General features: G+C 37.5%; 1 protein-coding gene across 1 annotated transcript; it reads right to left on the minus strand.

Annotated features, from left to right (window-relative positions):
- Nucleotides 1-1,984: 1,984 nt before the first annotated feature.
- On the minus strand, nucleotides 1,985-6,544 carry LOC104220498 (replication factor C subunit 2). Its single transcript, XM_009771379.2, has 7 exons — nucleotides 6,163-6,544; nucleotides 3,852-3,958; nucleotides 3,652-3,753; nucleotides 3,210-3,405; nucleotides 2,700-2,828; nucleotides 2,416-2,610; nucleotides 1,985-2,324 (listed from the first exon to the last, which is right to left on the minus strand). Exons 1-7 carry the CDS (start codon nucleotides 6,319-6,321, stop codon nucleotides 2,214-2,216), a joined length of 999 nt encoding a protein of 332 aa, XP_009769681.1. The 5' UTR covers nucleotides 6,322-6,544; the 3' UTR covers nucleotides 1,985-2,213.
- Nucleotides 6,545-13,478: the final 6,934 nt, after the last annotated feature.

The following is a 13,478-nucleotide window of genomic DNA, read 5'->3' on the forward strand; positions in this document are numbered from 1 at the left end:
TACCCTTCCTAGCATATTAGAGGTGCCAAGTCAGCATTTTTTATCCCACTTTTATATAGATATATAGATTGAAACGTCACAAATTCAAAGGGTACGAATTAGGTGATCAAGAATGGTAACAGTATGAATTTATTAGCAATAAATTTCAACTATTTAAATAAAAAGTAAACCAAAGTCAAGTAAATAATAGTACAATTTTGATGTCTATACTCGGTCAACACGGAAAAAAGCGTAACAATGTACGGAAAATGAAGCCAAACCATTGACTATTAACCATTAAATTTAAGAATATATTTCTCTAAAACTAAGTTATGAAAGGCACCTCTTGTAAAAGCAATTATTGTCAAGTTACCTCTACGGGGAGCACACGTACCATACAAGGAACACCGCAAACTAGAGAATTGAAATATGACACGAAAATCAGTCAAATTTCTCTATAATAGCCTCGTTTATTCCGAATATTTTTGGATGATATAGCAAAGTACTGTTATAGAGAACATATATTATACCATAACATAAAAATTAGTTTCGAAAAAATTTGGCTTTTATAGTTAGGTATTGTTATAGAAAGGTATGACTGTAGTACCAACCAGTTTCCAAAATGATCTGGCAAATCTTTTTTCAGAGCGGATCCACATACCCATGGTGGAAAAGCATGGAAAAAAATTTACTCATACCCGACGTTTACATCAATTATTTAATTTATCATGATTAAGTGACAAATTGAGACAAGTACATATACTAATTAACCATAATAAAGAATAAACGTGTATATGAAAAACATATGATGCTTTATTAATTTAATGTAAATACTGATAGCAGATAATTTTTTTCTTTTATAACTACTGGATTTACTGCAATTTACTCTGCACGGGGATCTTGAAGCTACTAAGCAAAACAAAGATTTTTTATTTTTGACATAATCCGCCTTTTACTAGCATCAAAAGACATGGAGCTTGTTTGGATTGGCTTAAAAATAGCGGCTCAACAAAAATAGCTTTTAAGCCAAAAAGCAATAAGTTGGGATTGGCCAGCCTAATGCTTTTGGCTTGTTTTAAGCACTTTTTAACTTTGCTAAATACTGAAAAGGGAAAATGCAAAAGCACCCCCTGATCTATACCCGGATTCCCAACTACACACTTTATCTTTGCGAGAATCCTATTACCACCCCTAAACTATTTTTAAATGGAATAAAAACCACATTAAAATTAGACAACCAAACTCTCCGCAAGTGGTGAAGTACACGCGCTGCCACATGTATTTTTAGTATTTTTTTATTCTTTCTTCTTTTTCTTATCCTTTTTTCTTATTTCTCATTATTCTCATTTTTTTGGTTATTTCATTCTCTTTCTCTTTGTTTTGGTCACCGGCGGCATAAAATGGTGGTCGCCGGAATTTCAAGAATACCATTTTTCCAGCAAATTTGTTTTCCAACGACAGATTTTTATCCCGATCTGAGTATATTTTGCTTTGCTTATGAATAGATCTTTTTGAAAGTTTAATTTGTATGTGAAAAGGATAGAAAGAGGAAAAATAAAAACAGAATAAATGGAAGAAAAACGATAAGATAAAGTCGCCGGAGAATGAATATCCGCCGGAATTAGAGAAGAAACGAAAAAAAAGTAAAAGAAAAAGAAAAAGACAAAGACAAAGACAAAGGAAAAGGGGAAAAAAGTAAGAAAAATGGTAAAAAAGCAACAAAAAAATCTAAAAATCGTTTTTTCTTGCTTCTCACTCTCCCAAAGGAGAGTAAAATACACACACTCTTTCACGTCAGCTTTAAGGGTGCAAATAATTCTACTTTAAAATAGTTTAGGGGGGTAATAAAAATCCCGCAAAGGTAGAGTGTGTAGTTGGGAATCTGGGTATAGGTCAGGGGGTACTTATGCATTTTCCCTGCTGAAAAAGCTAAAAAGAGCTTAAAAGCTGATTTGACCAGCTTAAAAGTCAATCCAAAACGCCCTCGTGGTCCTTTTCTAACATGTTCATTCCTAGAGTCAAAGGGCTTCCTTTACATTAGTAGAACTGAAATGCATAATGGTTCAGCAATCATTTTCCACATAGCAACAACAGCAATGACTTTGCTATTAGACAGCCCAACGTTTGGCATATAAGCTAAGCTGTTTTTAAGGAAAGGAAGAACTAGGAGATAAAAAGGAAGATCACCAAGGACTAATCTCTCTGTTGACCATGTACTTCAAATGCCTGTCTTATTATGCAGCCTTAGCCGTTTCTCGAACCAATGATAGTTTAGCCAGCAAACCGCACATCTGGAGATACGAACCAACCCCATCGCAGATCCTCATGTGGGCAAAACCAGTTTCCTGTTATCCCAGCAGAAAAGAAATAAATGATGTTAAACCAAAGATGGCTTATAAAGATTGGAACTATTCAGAAGTACTAGAACAGGCAAACCTTCATGAACTCCAGTTTTACATATTCCGCCATGTCATAGTTCTTTATAATTCGGAAGAGGGTTGTGATAATATCCGTGGGGGAATAGCCCAGGTCATATAGAGCCTTTAAACCCGCGCAAGCATCATCAAATTTCCCTTCAAGGACATTCCGGACCATATTTTTCACATGCAACGGATGGGGCTGGTCACAAACCTAGCATTCAGCAAAAGAGAATGGAATCATAAGGGGAGGTCTGTCAAAAGATGAATAATTATATGAAAGAAATATGTGAGCCTTGTAACCTTGAAAACATTCTCTTGGTTGACAAAACCAAATCCACTGTGTGTTGCTTGTAAGTTATTTAATGCCTGTCTCATATCTCCATCAGCAGTAAATATAATAGCCTCAAGACCTTCGGGTACATAAGGAACCTGCAAGAGGTAGCATATCGCCATATCCATAGATCAAATCTCTTCCCTCCTACCAATATAACATTTCGTAAACAAAGATGACCGCATATTGAAGTGATTAGATGAAACTTTCACAACGCCCTGTGAGGCTGAAGGATATAGAAAAGTTCCTACCCTTTAGCTCATAACCAAATTAACTAGCAAAGGAAGGCATGAAATTTATAGAGTAACTGGGAGGTTCATTGTGCTGCAACAGATTAAGGTATAATAACATGCTATCTGACTCACTGTGCAGACAAAAAATGTTGATTTAACACAAGGATCAAAAGAAACCATTTTGAAGCAGCAAGAGGAACACTAGAAGAAAATAGCATGTGTGTCAAGGATTAAGATTGTTAGTACCTTTTCTGCATCAACCACGGCCATAAGGCGTCCAAGGATCTCTTGGTCAGATAATCTTGCAAATCGGACCAGGGCACATCTACTTTGAATAGGCTCGATAATCTTAGAAGAAGTGTTGCAGGCGAGAGCAAAGCGAGTGGAGTTCGAGTATATTTCCATTGTCCTCCTCAGTGCTTGCTGAGCTCCAGATGTCATGCTAAAAATTCAAAAAACACAGCAATAAAATTTCCATACCCAAAACCAAAAGTGAAAAGTAAAACAATTGAGCTACTGCAGAAAATGCAGGTCAACACCACAGAGACAGATTGTCTACTACCCTACAGAATCAGTCAAATTGATAGGGATGGTCCAAAAGAGATAGAAAAGCAAACATTTTTTTCAAATGACTTCAAGCCCTGAGCACAAAAATGATATCTCAAATTTACAGAATAACATTTCTAACCTGTCAGCCTCGTCCAAAATAATTACTTTGTGCCGCCCGGGGGGTAGAGTAACTTTCTTCTGAGCAAACATCTTGATTTTGTTTCTGACAACATCGATGCCTCTGCACAAGAAACATTAACGCTTCTAAGAATCTTATAGAAGCGAGAAAGAATCATGTGAAACAAAGAGTTTTTAAATCGAATCAAGCACTCAATATACCTATCATCTGATGCATTTAGCTCCAAAACAGCCTCCTTATAGTTTGGCCCCAGAAGTTCATGAGCAAGAGCCAATATACTAGTGGTTTTGCCAGTACCAGGAGGACCCTGCAGAGAGTTTATACAGAATCGAATATTCAGCATGAAGAAACTATGCACATTGTTTTTAGCAAACTGCTTTTGCCAATTCAATGTAACACCAAAGGGACAAACACTTCGGAATTTGGAAGTCCTAAATTAGATTTGCATGAGTAAAAATGGTCAACTTCCAGGAAAACTAACAATAACTACTTTGTTTTTACACATTCTCATCAATCAACACATTGAAATTCAATATTACTCAAGGATACTGTTCAGGAATGATAAAAAGAATGTATTAGAAACCAAAAGACTATTCTCCCACAAAACACAAGAGGTAAAAGAATCGGTATCCAACATCTGGTATAAGCTAACACAAAAGAGCATAGTTCTTTGCGAATATATATGTACATATAACTACGAAAGTCCAAGTACTATTGAGCAAGGACCATCAAGATTTACACAAGAAAAGGAATAAGGAATGCTTCATATTCAGGACTTATTGACCGCAAGAGAATAAGACTGAGGTCGCAGTAGCAGAGCTATAATCCAGCAAAAGCCAGACACATGGTATGGAGCTTTTGGGCCCAGTATGAGCTTCAATGGCCACTTCTGAAACACTAAATTTCCCTCTGGCAATTTTTTATAGCATGATCTGCCGGAAAAAAAACTCCTTTCCCACCGGGCTCCCACACAATAAACTCCTTTCAACAGTTTTGCAACACCGTTGATATCTCAATCAGAACAACTTCATTTGAGGCTTAAACTCCATTTGTAACCAGATTTACATTGTAGAATACTGACTTTTTGTTTGCAGTAAGAGCAAAGATCTCAGGAATCTGATTATTAGAGGGGTGTGCGCAACCCAAGAGTCATGCCAAATTTTACTCTTTTCCCCATTTCCCACTTTTTATTTGTACTGTTTTTGAGAAATCAGGCCAATGATTCCTTATGCACTTGCAGACTCCTACACCATACCTGGAACTTACTGATTGTGCAGCAGAAAGCCAGCTCCACATACTTTGCTAGAACCAAGTCCAACTTTCTCCAACGCCGATGTTCTTCTTTTGAATATCTCCATAACCATTTCATTATTAGACTTTGATTAAGGAGCTTCAGATTTACATAAATTACTAGCTCTCAAACCCATAAAATAAAGTTTCTTGACATCCGTAGTGGAGCAAGAAATTAAAACTTTTCTTCTTAAGTTCTTTTTACATAAATGCTGATAATGATTAATAGCATTTGACATAGTTCAAGCTTGTGAATAACCCTTGCAAAGTAATTTTCAGCCATATGTTTCTCTTTTACTTTTTGACAACACAAATCAAGAACCATTAGACCACAGTACTATTCTCTGCAGTAAATCTCAAACCTAACAATGGAGTTTCTTAATAAGCAATTAAACCATACATGGGGCAAAAAGTTAGTTCCTTTTTCTTCATTTGAATAAATAAGATATAGCAATAGCATCAAACATAGTTCAAGTCTTCAAGAATCAAGCTTGTGAAGAACCCCGCATGGAAGTATTTAAGTACTTTTTTTCCCATTTTCTTTTTTCACCTTCCAAACACTAAACCTCAAACCCCGAAAATAAAGTTTCTCATTATCCAATATCCATAAATGGAGCAAAAGTTAGTCATTTTTTCTTTTAACATAAAGATCTATCAATGTTTTTCATTTTCTGTTTTTGACAACAAAATTAAGAACCATTACAAAACGGACCTACAACAATGCTGTATCTACACTGAACCTCAACCCCATAGAGTAAAATTTCTCATTAATGGAGCAAAAAAAATCAGTAGCAAAATCGAGAAGCAGCATCAAAATTAGTCCTTTTTTTTTGTTTAAACATAAAGATTTATCAATGTTTTCATTTTTTTTTGTTTTTGACAACCAAATCAAGAACCATTACATAATGGGTCTATAACTCTATGGTAATGCTGTATCTGCACTAAACCTCAACCCCATAAAGTAAAATTTCTCAATTTTACATAAATGGAGCAAAAATAAATCAGTAGCAAAATCGAGAAGCAGCAGCAAAATTGGTCCTTTTTGTTTAACAAGATGAATTATCAATGCTTTAATCAAGAAATATTACAAACGGGTATATGGCAGTGCTATATCTGCACTAAACCTCAACTCCATGATAAAGTAAAATTTCTTAATTGGATTAAAAAAAGAGAGTAGTAGCAAAATCAGGAAGGAAAATGAAAATGTCTCCCTTTGCTTACGGCTAAGATAAGATTGGGCATGTTGCCATCACGAGCAATAACTTGGAGTCTGGCGACAGCATCTTCGTTGCCTACGATGTCCGATACCTTTGTGGGTCGAAACTTCTCTACCCATGGGATTTCTGGGCCTGACGGTGTCGTCGTAGAAGAAGAGGCCATTTTTGAACTTCGATTTGTGACTTCAAAGATTCAAAGCTCGAGCAGAATGAAACCCTTTTTCTTTAACCTTCTTTTGCTCTACTTGAAATTGGAGGGAAATATAGGCTGATAGCTATAAAGCATTCTCTGATTGCTAATCGCGAAGTATACGTCGCAAACATAAGTGAATTTTTAATTTTTTAGATTATAAGTCACATTAATAATATTAAGAAGTCCGATTCACAGATAGTCGCATTCAGTAATTGCTTATAAGTATTGGAAAAGATAATGTAAAGAACAAAATTTAGGAATTTCTGTGTATTGAATGAAATCTGTTCTGTACGGAACGTTTCTTTATACAATTTAGAAAGGAATCTATGTATAACAACATATGATAGTTGTCCTTATACTATTGGTAAAGGAATAACCAACTTTGAGATAAATATAAGAATAAGGAAAATCTATTTACAATTAAATATAAAAGAATCTTCTAGTATAACTCAGAAAAGGCCAAGTGAAATTCTGGGCCCAAGTGATAATCCAAAGACAGCCCACTTCGTTATAGGCCCAAAAACAAATTCTCATCTTAGACCATTATATTGTATCCTTGTTCAGACATATCCTCGAAGAATCCGACAAAGCTTGTGCCTTGTCTTTGAACCTTAGTGTCCTTAGGTCATCTTCTTTACCCAACTTTCTCTTCTGCAAATCACCATTATCATCTGAGAAAGTCGAAATATGTGGTCCAACATCCCCCCTCAAGTTGGAGGGAGGAGAAGCAACCCCCAACTTGCCCAAAATTAGACGGTGAGTAGGGCCAGAAAGGGGTTTTGTAAAAACGTCAGGGATCTGAGAATTTGAAAGAACAAAGGAGATGGAAATGAGTCCAGTAAGGTATTGTTGTCGCACAAAATGACAGTCGAGATCGACATGTTTGGTTCGTTCATGAAAGACCGGGTTTTTGGCTATGTGGATGGCGGCTTGGCTATCAGAGAGGAGGGGAACTGGAAGAGAAGGAGTGAGAGAGAGATCTTCAAGTAGGCGCAGCAACCAAGTGAGCTCGGCTACAACGCGTCTCATGGATCGATATTCTGCCTCCACAGAAGATAGAGAGACTAAAGCATGTTTCTTGAATTTCCAAGAGATAGGAGAAGAACTCAAAGTGATGAAATAACCACTAATTGAGTGTCGAGTATCAGGGCAACGACCCCAATCAGAATCACAAAAGGCAAGAAGATTGAAGGAAGAAGAAGAACACAGAAAAATACCTAACCCAGGATCAAGGAGCAGATAACGGAGATAACGAAGAGCAGCATCAAAGTGAGGACGACAGGGAGACTACATGATTTGGCTGAGGTGGTGAACAGCAAAGGATAAATCAGGGCGAGTGTGGGTAAGGTAATTGAGTTTCCCCAAAAGCTTTCTATAGAGTGTGGGATCCTGCAAAGGCTCACCTACATTAATACGAAGATGAGAAGAAGGGTCAAGAGGAGAGGAGACAGGGTGAAGATCCAAGCAACCAAACTCGGATAAGAGATCCAAGGTAAACTTTCTTTGACTTAAAATGATCCCCTGTGGTTCTCTGATGATTTCTAGACCTAGGAAATAATGTGTTTGTCCCAAGTCCTTTATTTTGAACTCACAATCAAGGAAAGACTTTAGAGCCCCAAGTTCAACTGGATCATCACATGTAAGTAGAATATCATTGACATACACAGCAAGAATAGTGATGCGACCTTCTGATTTCTTAAAAAACAAAGAATAGCCATTAAGTGAATGTGAATAGCCCTTAAAGTTGAGTGTTGCAGCGAGACGAGCATACCATTGCCTTGAGGCTTGCCTCAAACCATATAAAGACTTTTTGAGTCTACAGATATGATTAAGAGTAGGAGGAGAAAGACCAGCTAGAAATTTCATGTAAACTTTCTCTTGCAAATCACCATGAAGGAAAGCATTGTTCACATCTAATTAGGAGATGTCCCAGTTCTTTTTAATAGCTATTGCCAATAAACACCTTAGGGTAGTCATTTTAACCACAGGAGAATAAGTTTCAGTAAAATCAATCCCTTCTCGTTGAATATCACCCCTTATAACCAAACGAGCCTTAAATCTTTCAACTGAACCATCCTGCCTGTATTTGACCTTGTAGACCCATTTGCAAGGAAGGACTTTTCTTTCCTTGGGCAAAAGAACTACCTCCCAAGTTTTGTTAGCTGCAAGAGCAGCAAGCTCCTTGTTCATGGCTTCTTGCCACCCAGGGTGAAGAGAGGCTTGGGAATAGGATGTAGGTTCAGATATGTAGGAAGTGGAGTTGAGGAGAGACTGATTAGAAGTAGATAAAGCAGAAAGGGATAAAATAGGAGGGGAAACAGGGGATTCAAAATAAGAGGGAGATATATTAGTGATCAAAACTGAATTACAAATGTAATCAGACAAATAACTAGGCATGTTATGTTCTCTAGTTGACCTTCTAAGGGCAGGGGTGATATGAGGAGGTAGAACAGGCTGAGAAACAGGAGTAGAGGAGAAAAACTTGGAAAGAGAGGGTGAAGGAGAGGCAGACCTAGGATGGGTAGCTGTAGGAGAAAAACTGGAAGATGAGGTAATAGGTGAAGGAGAGGGAGAAGCAGTTGAAGGAGGGGAAAGATCAAAAGAAGAAGAAGGGAGAGCATTAGGAAAAATAGAAGAAGAACCAGTAGAGGAGACAAAAGGGAAAATAGTTTCATGAAAAGTAACATTCCTAGAAACAAAAATCTTGAGGGTGTGTAGATTGAGCAATTTGTAGCCCTTCTTCCCAAAGGGGTACCCCCGAAATATGCATTTATGAGACCTAGGATCTAATTTAGATTTGTGAAGAGGCAAGGTAGATGCATAACATAGACAACCAAATGCCTTGAGAGATGCATAGTTGGGAGGTTGACCAAACAGAAGCTCATAAGGGGTTTTCATGTTAATAACTTTGGATGGAAATCGATTTATTAAGAAAGTGGTTGTTAACAAACAATCTCCCCAATATGGAATAGGCAAATTAGACTGAAATAATAAGGCTCGACAAGTTTCAAGAAGATGCGTGTGTTCCTCTCAACAACACCATTTTGTTGAGGAGAGGAGACACATGTGGTCTGATGGATGATTCCTTGGGAAGCAAAAAACTGAGATGTAGTGTGGCTGTTACCCAATTCAAGTGCATTATCTGATCTGATCACCTTTACTTTAGTGTTGAATTGTCTTTCAGTTATGGCTAAAAACTCTTTTAGAACTGGGAAAGCATTGGATTTAGTGGTGAGAAGGAAAGTTCATGTTCCTCTACTATAATCATCAACAATAGTAAGGAAGTATCTATAATCATCATAAGTGGGAGTGTGGTAAGGTCCCCATGTGTCCATATGTATGAGATCAAATATATGCTTAGAAGTGATAGAACTAAAAGGGAAAGATAATTTAGCTTGCCTAGCTTTTGCACAAATATCACAACGATTAATGGAAGATTCACTAGATGGTAAAGAAATAGAAGAAATGCATTTCATATTAGAAAATGGCATATGGACCAATCTATGGTGCCAAAGTCTTACATTAGAAGAAACTTCTCCTGAACATAAAGTAGAAGAAAAACTTAGTGTAGTAGCATTTTGATTACAAGCAGAATGGCTAATAGCCTTGATTAAATTAGAAATGACTACTCTAGGCTTGACTTGACTTGGAAGAGCAGAGTTGAAAACATAGATCCCTCGACTGACTTTACCAAGCACCACTGGCCTCTTCAGTGAAGGGGCCTACAAAGTAGCACCAAAAGAAGAAAACATTAGGATGGTGTGGAATTGTAGAAACAATTTGTGCACAAACAATAAGTTGTAATTGAAATTAGGAACAAACAAAACATGGGTAAGGGTAAAACCAGGCAGAATTGTGACACAGCCTGATTTGAATACCAATACCTTGGCTGAGTTAGGCAAGGTGACATATACATGTTTAGGAAGAAGCTGCACATTAAATAGGAGTGCCAAATTGGAAGTCATGTGTTCTGAAGCTCCTGAGTCTAGTATCCAGGACACTGAATTTAAAGAGATATTAATATAGGTTTTAGAAGAAGGAGAAGGGAAGGAGATACCAGCACAATTTGCAGAAATTGTGTCATCAGTAGGCTGATTTGTCTGAGTACCAAGTTTGACAGTCTGAAGCAACTGGTATAGACTGTATAATTGATCTTGGGTCATTGGTTGTGCTCCTGTGGTGATAGATGAAGATCCTAAATCTTCAACTGAGACAGTTGCATTGCTTCTAGGTCCAGAAATCTTTTTGTTGGACTTGGTAAATTTGAAATCAGCAGGAAACCCAATCAACCTATAACAGTTCTCTATGCTGTGATTTTGTTTCTTGCAATTGTAAGCACGTGATTTTTGACCCTCCCCGAGAATTTTCACATTTTTAGTGTGAATATGTGAAATTGGGTCTAGTATAGCTATTTTAACTATTTTTACTTTATTTCGTTGCAAAAAGAAAATTTCAAAAAAATATATATATAAATTTTAGTTTATGTATTTCTCATAAACTTGAAAAATACAAAAAATTGCACTTTATTTTTGTACCTTATATAATTTCGAAAAATACAAAAATAATAATTCTATTAAAGTTTTATAGGCATTTTTAACTTTGAAAAAATACAAAAATATTACCTCATATTTTGTCTTAATATTTTAAAACGAAAATTACAAAAAAATAGTTTTATTAATATTTTGTAGCTATTTTAAACCTTGGAAAATATTTAAAAAGATATAGTTTTGTTTAAGTACTAGTCTTATTTTTGGTAGTTATTTTGCTTACATAGGACTAGTTAAGCAACGTGTTCCTATTTCTCGGGTCCGGGCCAAAGAATAATATTCGGGTTTAAACTATCCGGTTTTAGGCCTAATTTTCGGACCTAGCCCATAATAAACCGTGTCCGGAACACATGGGGAACCCCACCACGCGTGGGGGACATATGCCTCGAACCCCACCACGCGTGGGGCTCATTTTTATGGGCATTGAAACACGGACGAGGGGGATTTTGAAAATTGGAAAAAGAAAAAAAAAAAAAAAAGAAAGCATGTACTGTTTATCTTCTTCTTCTTAAGAAGAAGAAGCAGAAGAGAACGAAAAAAAAACGGGAACGCCCCCATCGCCAAAAAAAAAAAAACGAACAGACCACCCTCCTCAACCCATCACGTTCCCGACCACCTCCGAACAGCCCAGCTCCTCCCATCGTCCAAACACCACCACACCACCCGACGCCATAACCACCATCGTCAACCTCCAGCCCTCCGTCGACCAAGCACTCGACACCACGCATCAGTCCCGTCACAGCCTCACAGTCGACGAAACCAGTCCCAAAACCAGCATCAAACTCAGCGAAACCTCCTCCTCATCAACCAAACCAGTCGAAAACCCTATTCCAAACCCTCTCCGTCTCGCCTGCGTCGCCCCTCCATCGACGACCACTACCCCATGACCCTGCTCCCCACGTCCAGAGTATAACCAGACACCGTCCCTCAGCTCTAGCACCACCCGTCAAGCAGCAGCCGTCGCTGCTGCGTCGTCCAACCTCCCCTATCGTCAACTGCCCAAACGACCCCTCCAGCTGCAGCTTCACGTACACAGGTGTCGCGCCAGAAAAATACAGCAGCAACCAAACAATCCCTGGTCGTTGACAGTTGTGGGTCCGAGCTTTCTGTTCGTCGAGGTCCGGTACGTTGAGGTCCGGTACGCCGAGGTTCCGAGGTTTCGTCGCGGGTCCAACGCATCGGACGATAATATCAAGTAGGTCATTTCTGTCCATGTCCTTCATATTTGTTGTTTAGTAACATGAACATGTGTTCGTTGAGATGCAATCCTAGTTCATGTGAATAGTATGCAAATGAGCGAGACATATTTACATGATGTTTGTAAGTTGCTATTTCTTGTTAATTAGCTCCGTATGATATTGAAATTTGTTCGGGAATGTATTTCTTTTGTTCCCTCATGTTAAGTAGTTATTCGGCATTTTGTTTCTTCACGCTCAGATTGTTGTTATCTCAATGTTTGTCTTAATAGTTGTTTGTACATGTAGTAGAAATGTTAAAATCATAGTAGTAATTTAATCCCGCGAAAAAAAATACTCGTTTCATCAAACAAGTTTAATCTACGATCCATGACCTCGCGAAGTAACAAAGAAATGTAGTCATTTTAGCCTTGTCTTTTTTTTAAAAAAAAATAATAATATATAAAAAAATATATATGTAAAAATAAATAATAAATAATAATAAAAAAATAATAAAAAAAATAATAAAAAAGAGATGAGCTTCGCTAAATAAAAAATGTACAAATTGCGGAGCCCTCGCAAAATATATGTATTAAATACTTAGATTCTGGGATGGGCCGTTTAGCAAATTTCGCGGCCCTACCAAAAAATAATAATGCGCTAGTTGCTTTAGGCGCGCCTTTAATAATGTTATCTCCCTAAACTTGGGTGTGCATTTCATGCGACCCAAATCCAAATCTCAAAACATCAAATAAAATGCGTTCCGGATTGTGGGTGCATTTCATGTGACGCAGTCCAAAGACGTGTTTTAAGCGATGTTCACATTCTTGTAAAAACAATAATAATAAAGCGGTTAAAAGTTAAAATTTGCACATAAGTTCATATTCGTATTTAAAAAATCAGATAAATAAGCCGAATATAACAGTTGAGCGACCGTGCTAAAACCACGGAACTCGGGAATGCCTAACACCTTCTCCCGGGTTAACAGAATTCCTTATCTAGATTTCTGGTACGCAGACTGTAATATAGAGTCATTATTTTCCTCGATTCGGGATAAAAATTGGTGACTTGGGACACCCTAAATCTCCCAAGTGGCGACTCTGAAATAATTAAACGAATCCCGTTTCGATTGTCCTTTAATTGGAAAAAACTCCCCTGCGCCCCCGGGCGCGGAAAAAGGAGGTGTGACAGCTCTGGCGACTCTGCTGGGGAATATGACCCAGAACCACTGGTTCAGGGTTAGAAATTCAAGCTTAGATAAATTGTTATATTTGGCTTTATCTGATTTTTTACATGTTTTGAGCCTAATGTGCTAAATGTTGCTTTTACCGCTTTGATATTATGTGAACTGTATATAAACTGTGCCGAAACCCATATCCTTTCTGAGTCTTCTAAATCATGAAGA

This window comes from Nicotiana sylvestris, chromosome 8, assembly GCF_000393655.2.
Source record: "Nicotiana sylvestris chromosome 8, ASM39365v2, whole genome shotgun sequence".
Taxonomy (NCBI): Eukaryota; Viridiplantae; Streptophyta; class Magnoliopsida; order Solanales; family Solanaceae; genus Nicotiana; species Nicotiana sylvestris.

Coding starts and splice junctions, on each gene's coding strand:
- LOC104220498 (XM_009771379.2), bottom strand. CDS start 6,321: ATGGCCTCTTCTTCTACGACGACACCGTCAGGCCCAGAAATCCCATGG. Junction 3,406..3,651: donor ATTTTGGACGAGGCTGACAG/GTTAGAAATGTT, acceptor TTGAATTTTTAG/CATGACATCTGGAGCTCAGC. Junction 2,325..2,415: donor TAAAACTGGAGTTCATGAAG/GTTTGCCTGTTC, acceptor CTGGGATAACAG/GAAACTGGTTTTGCCCACAT.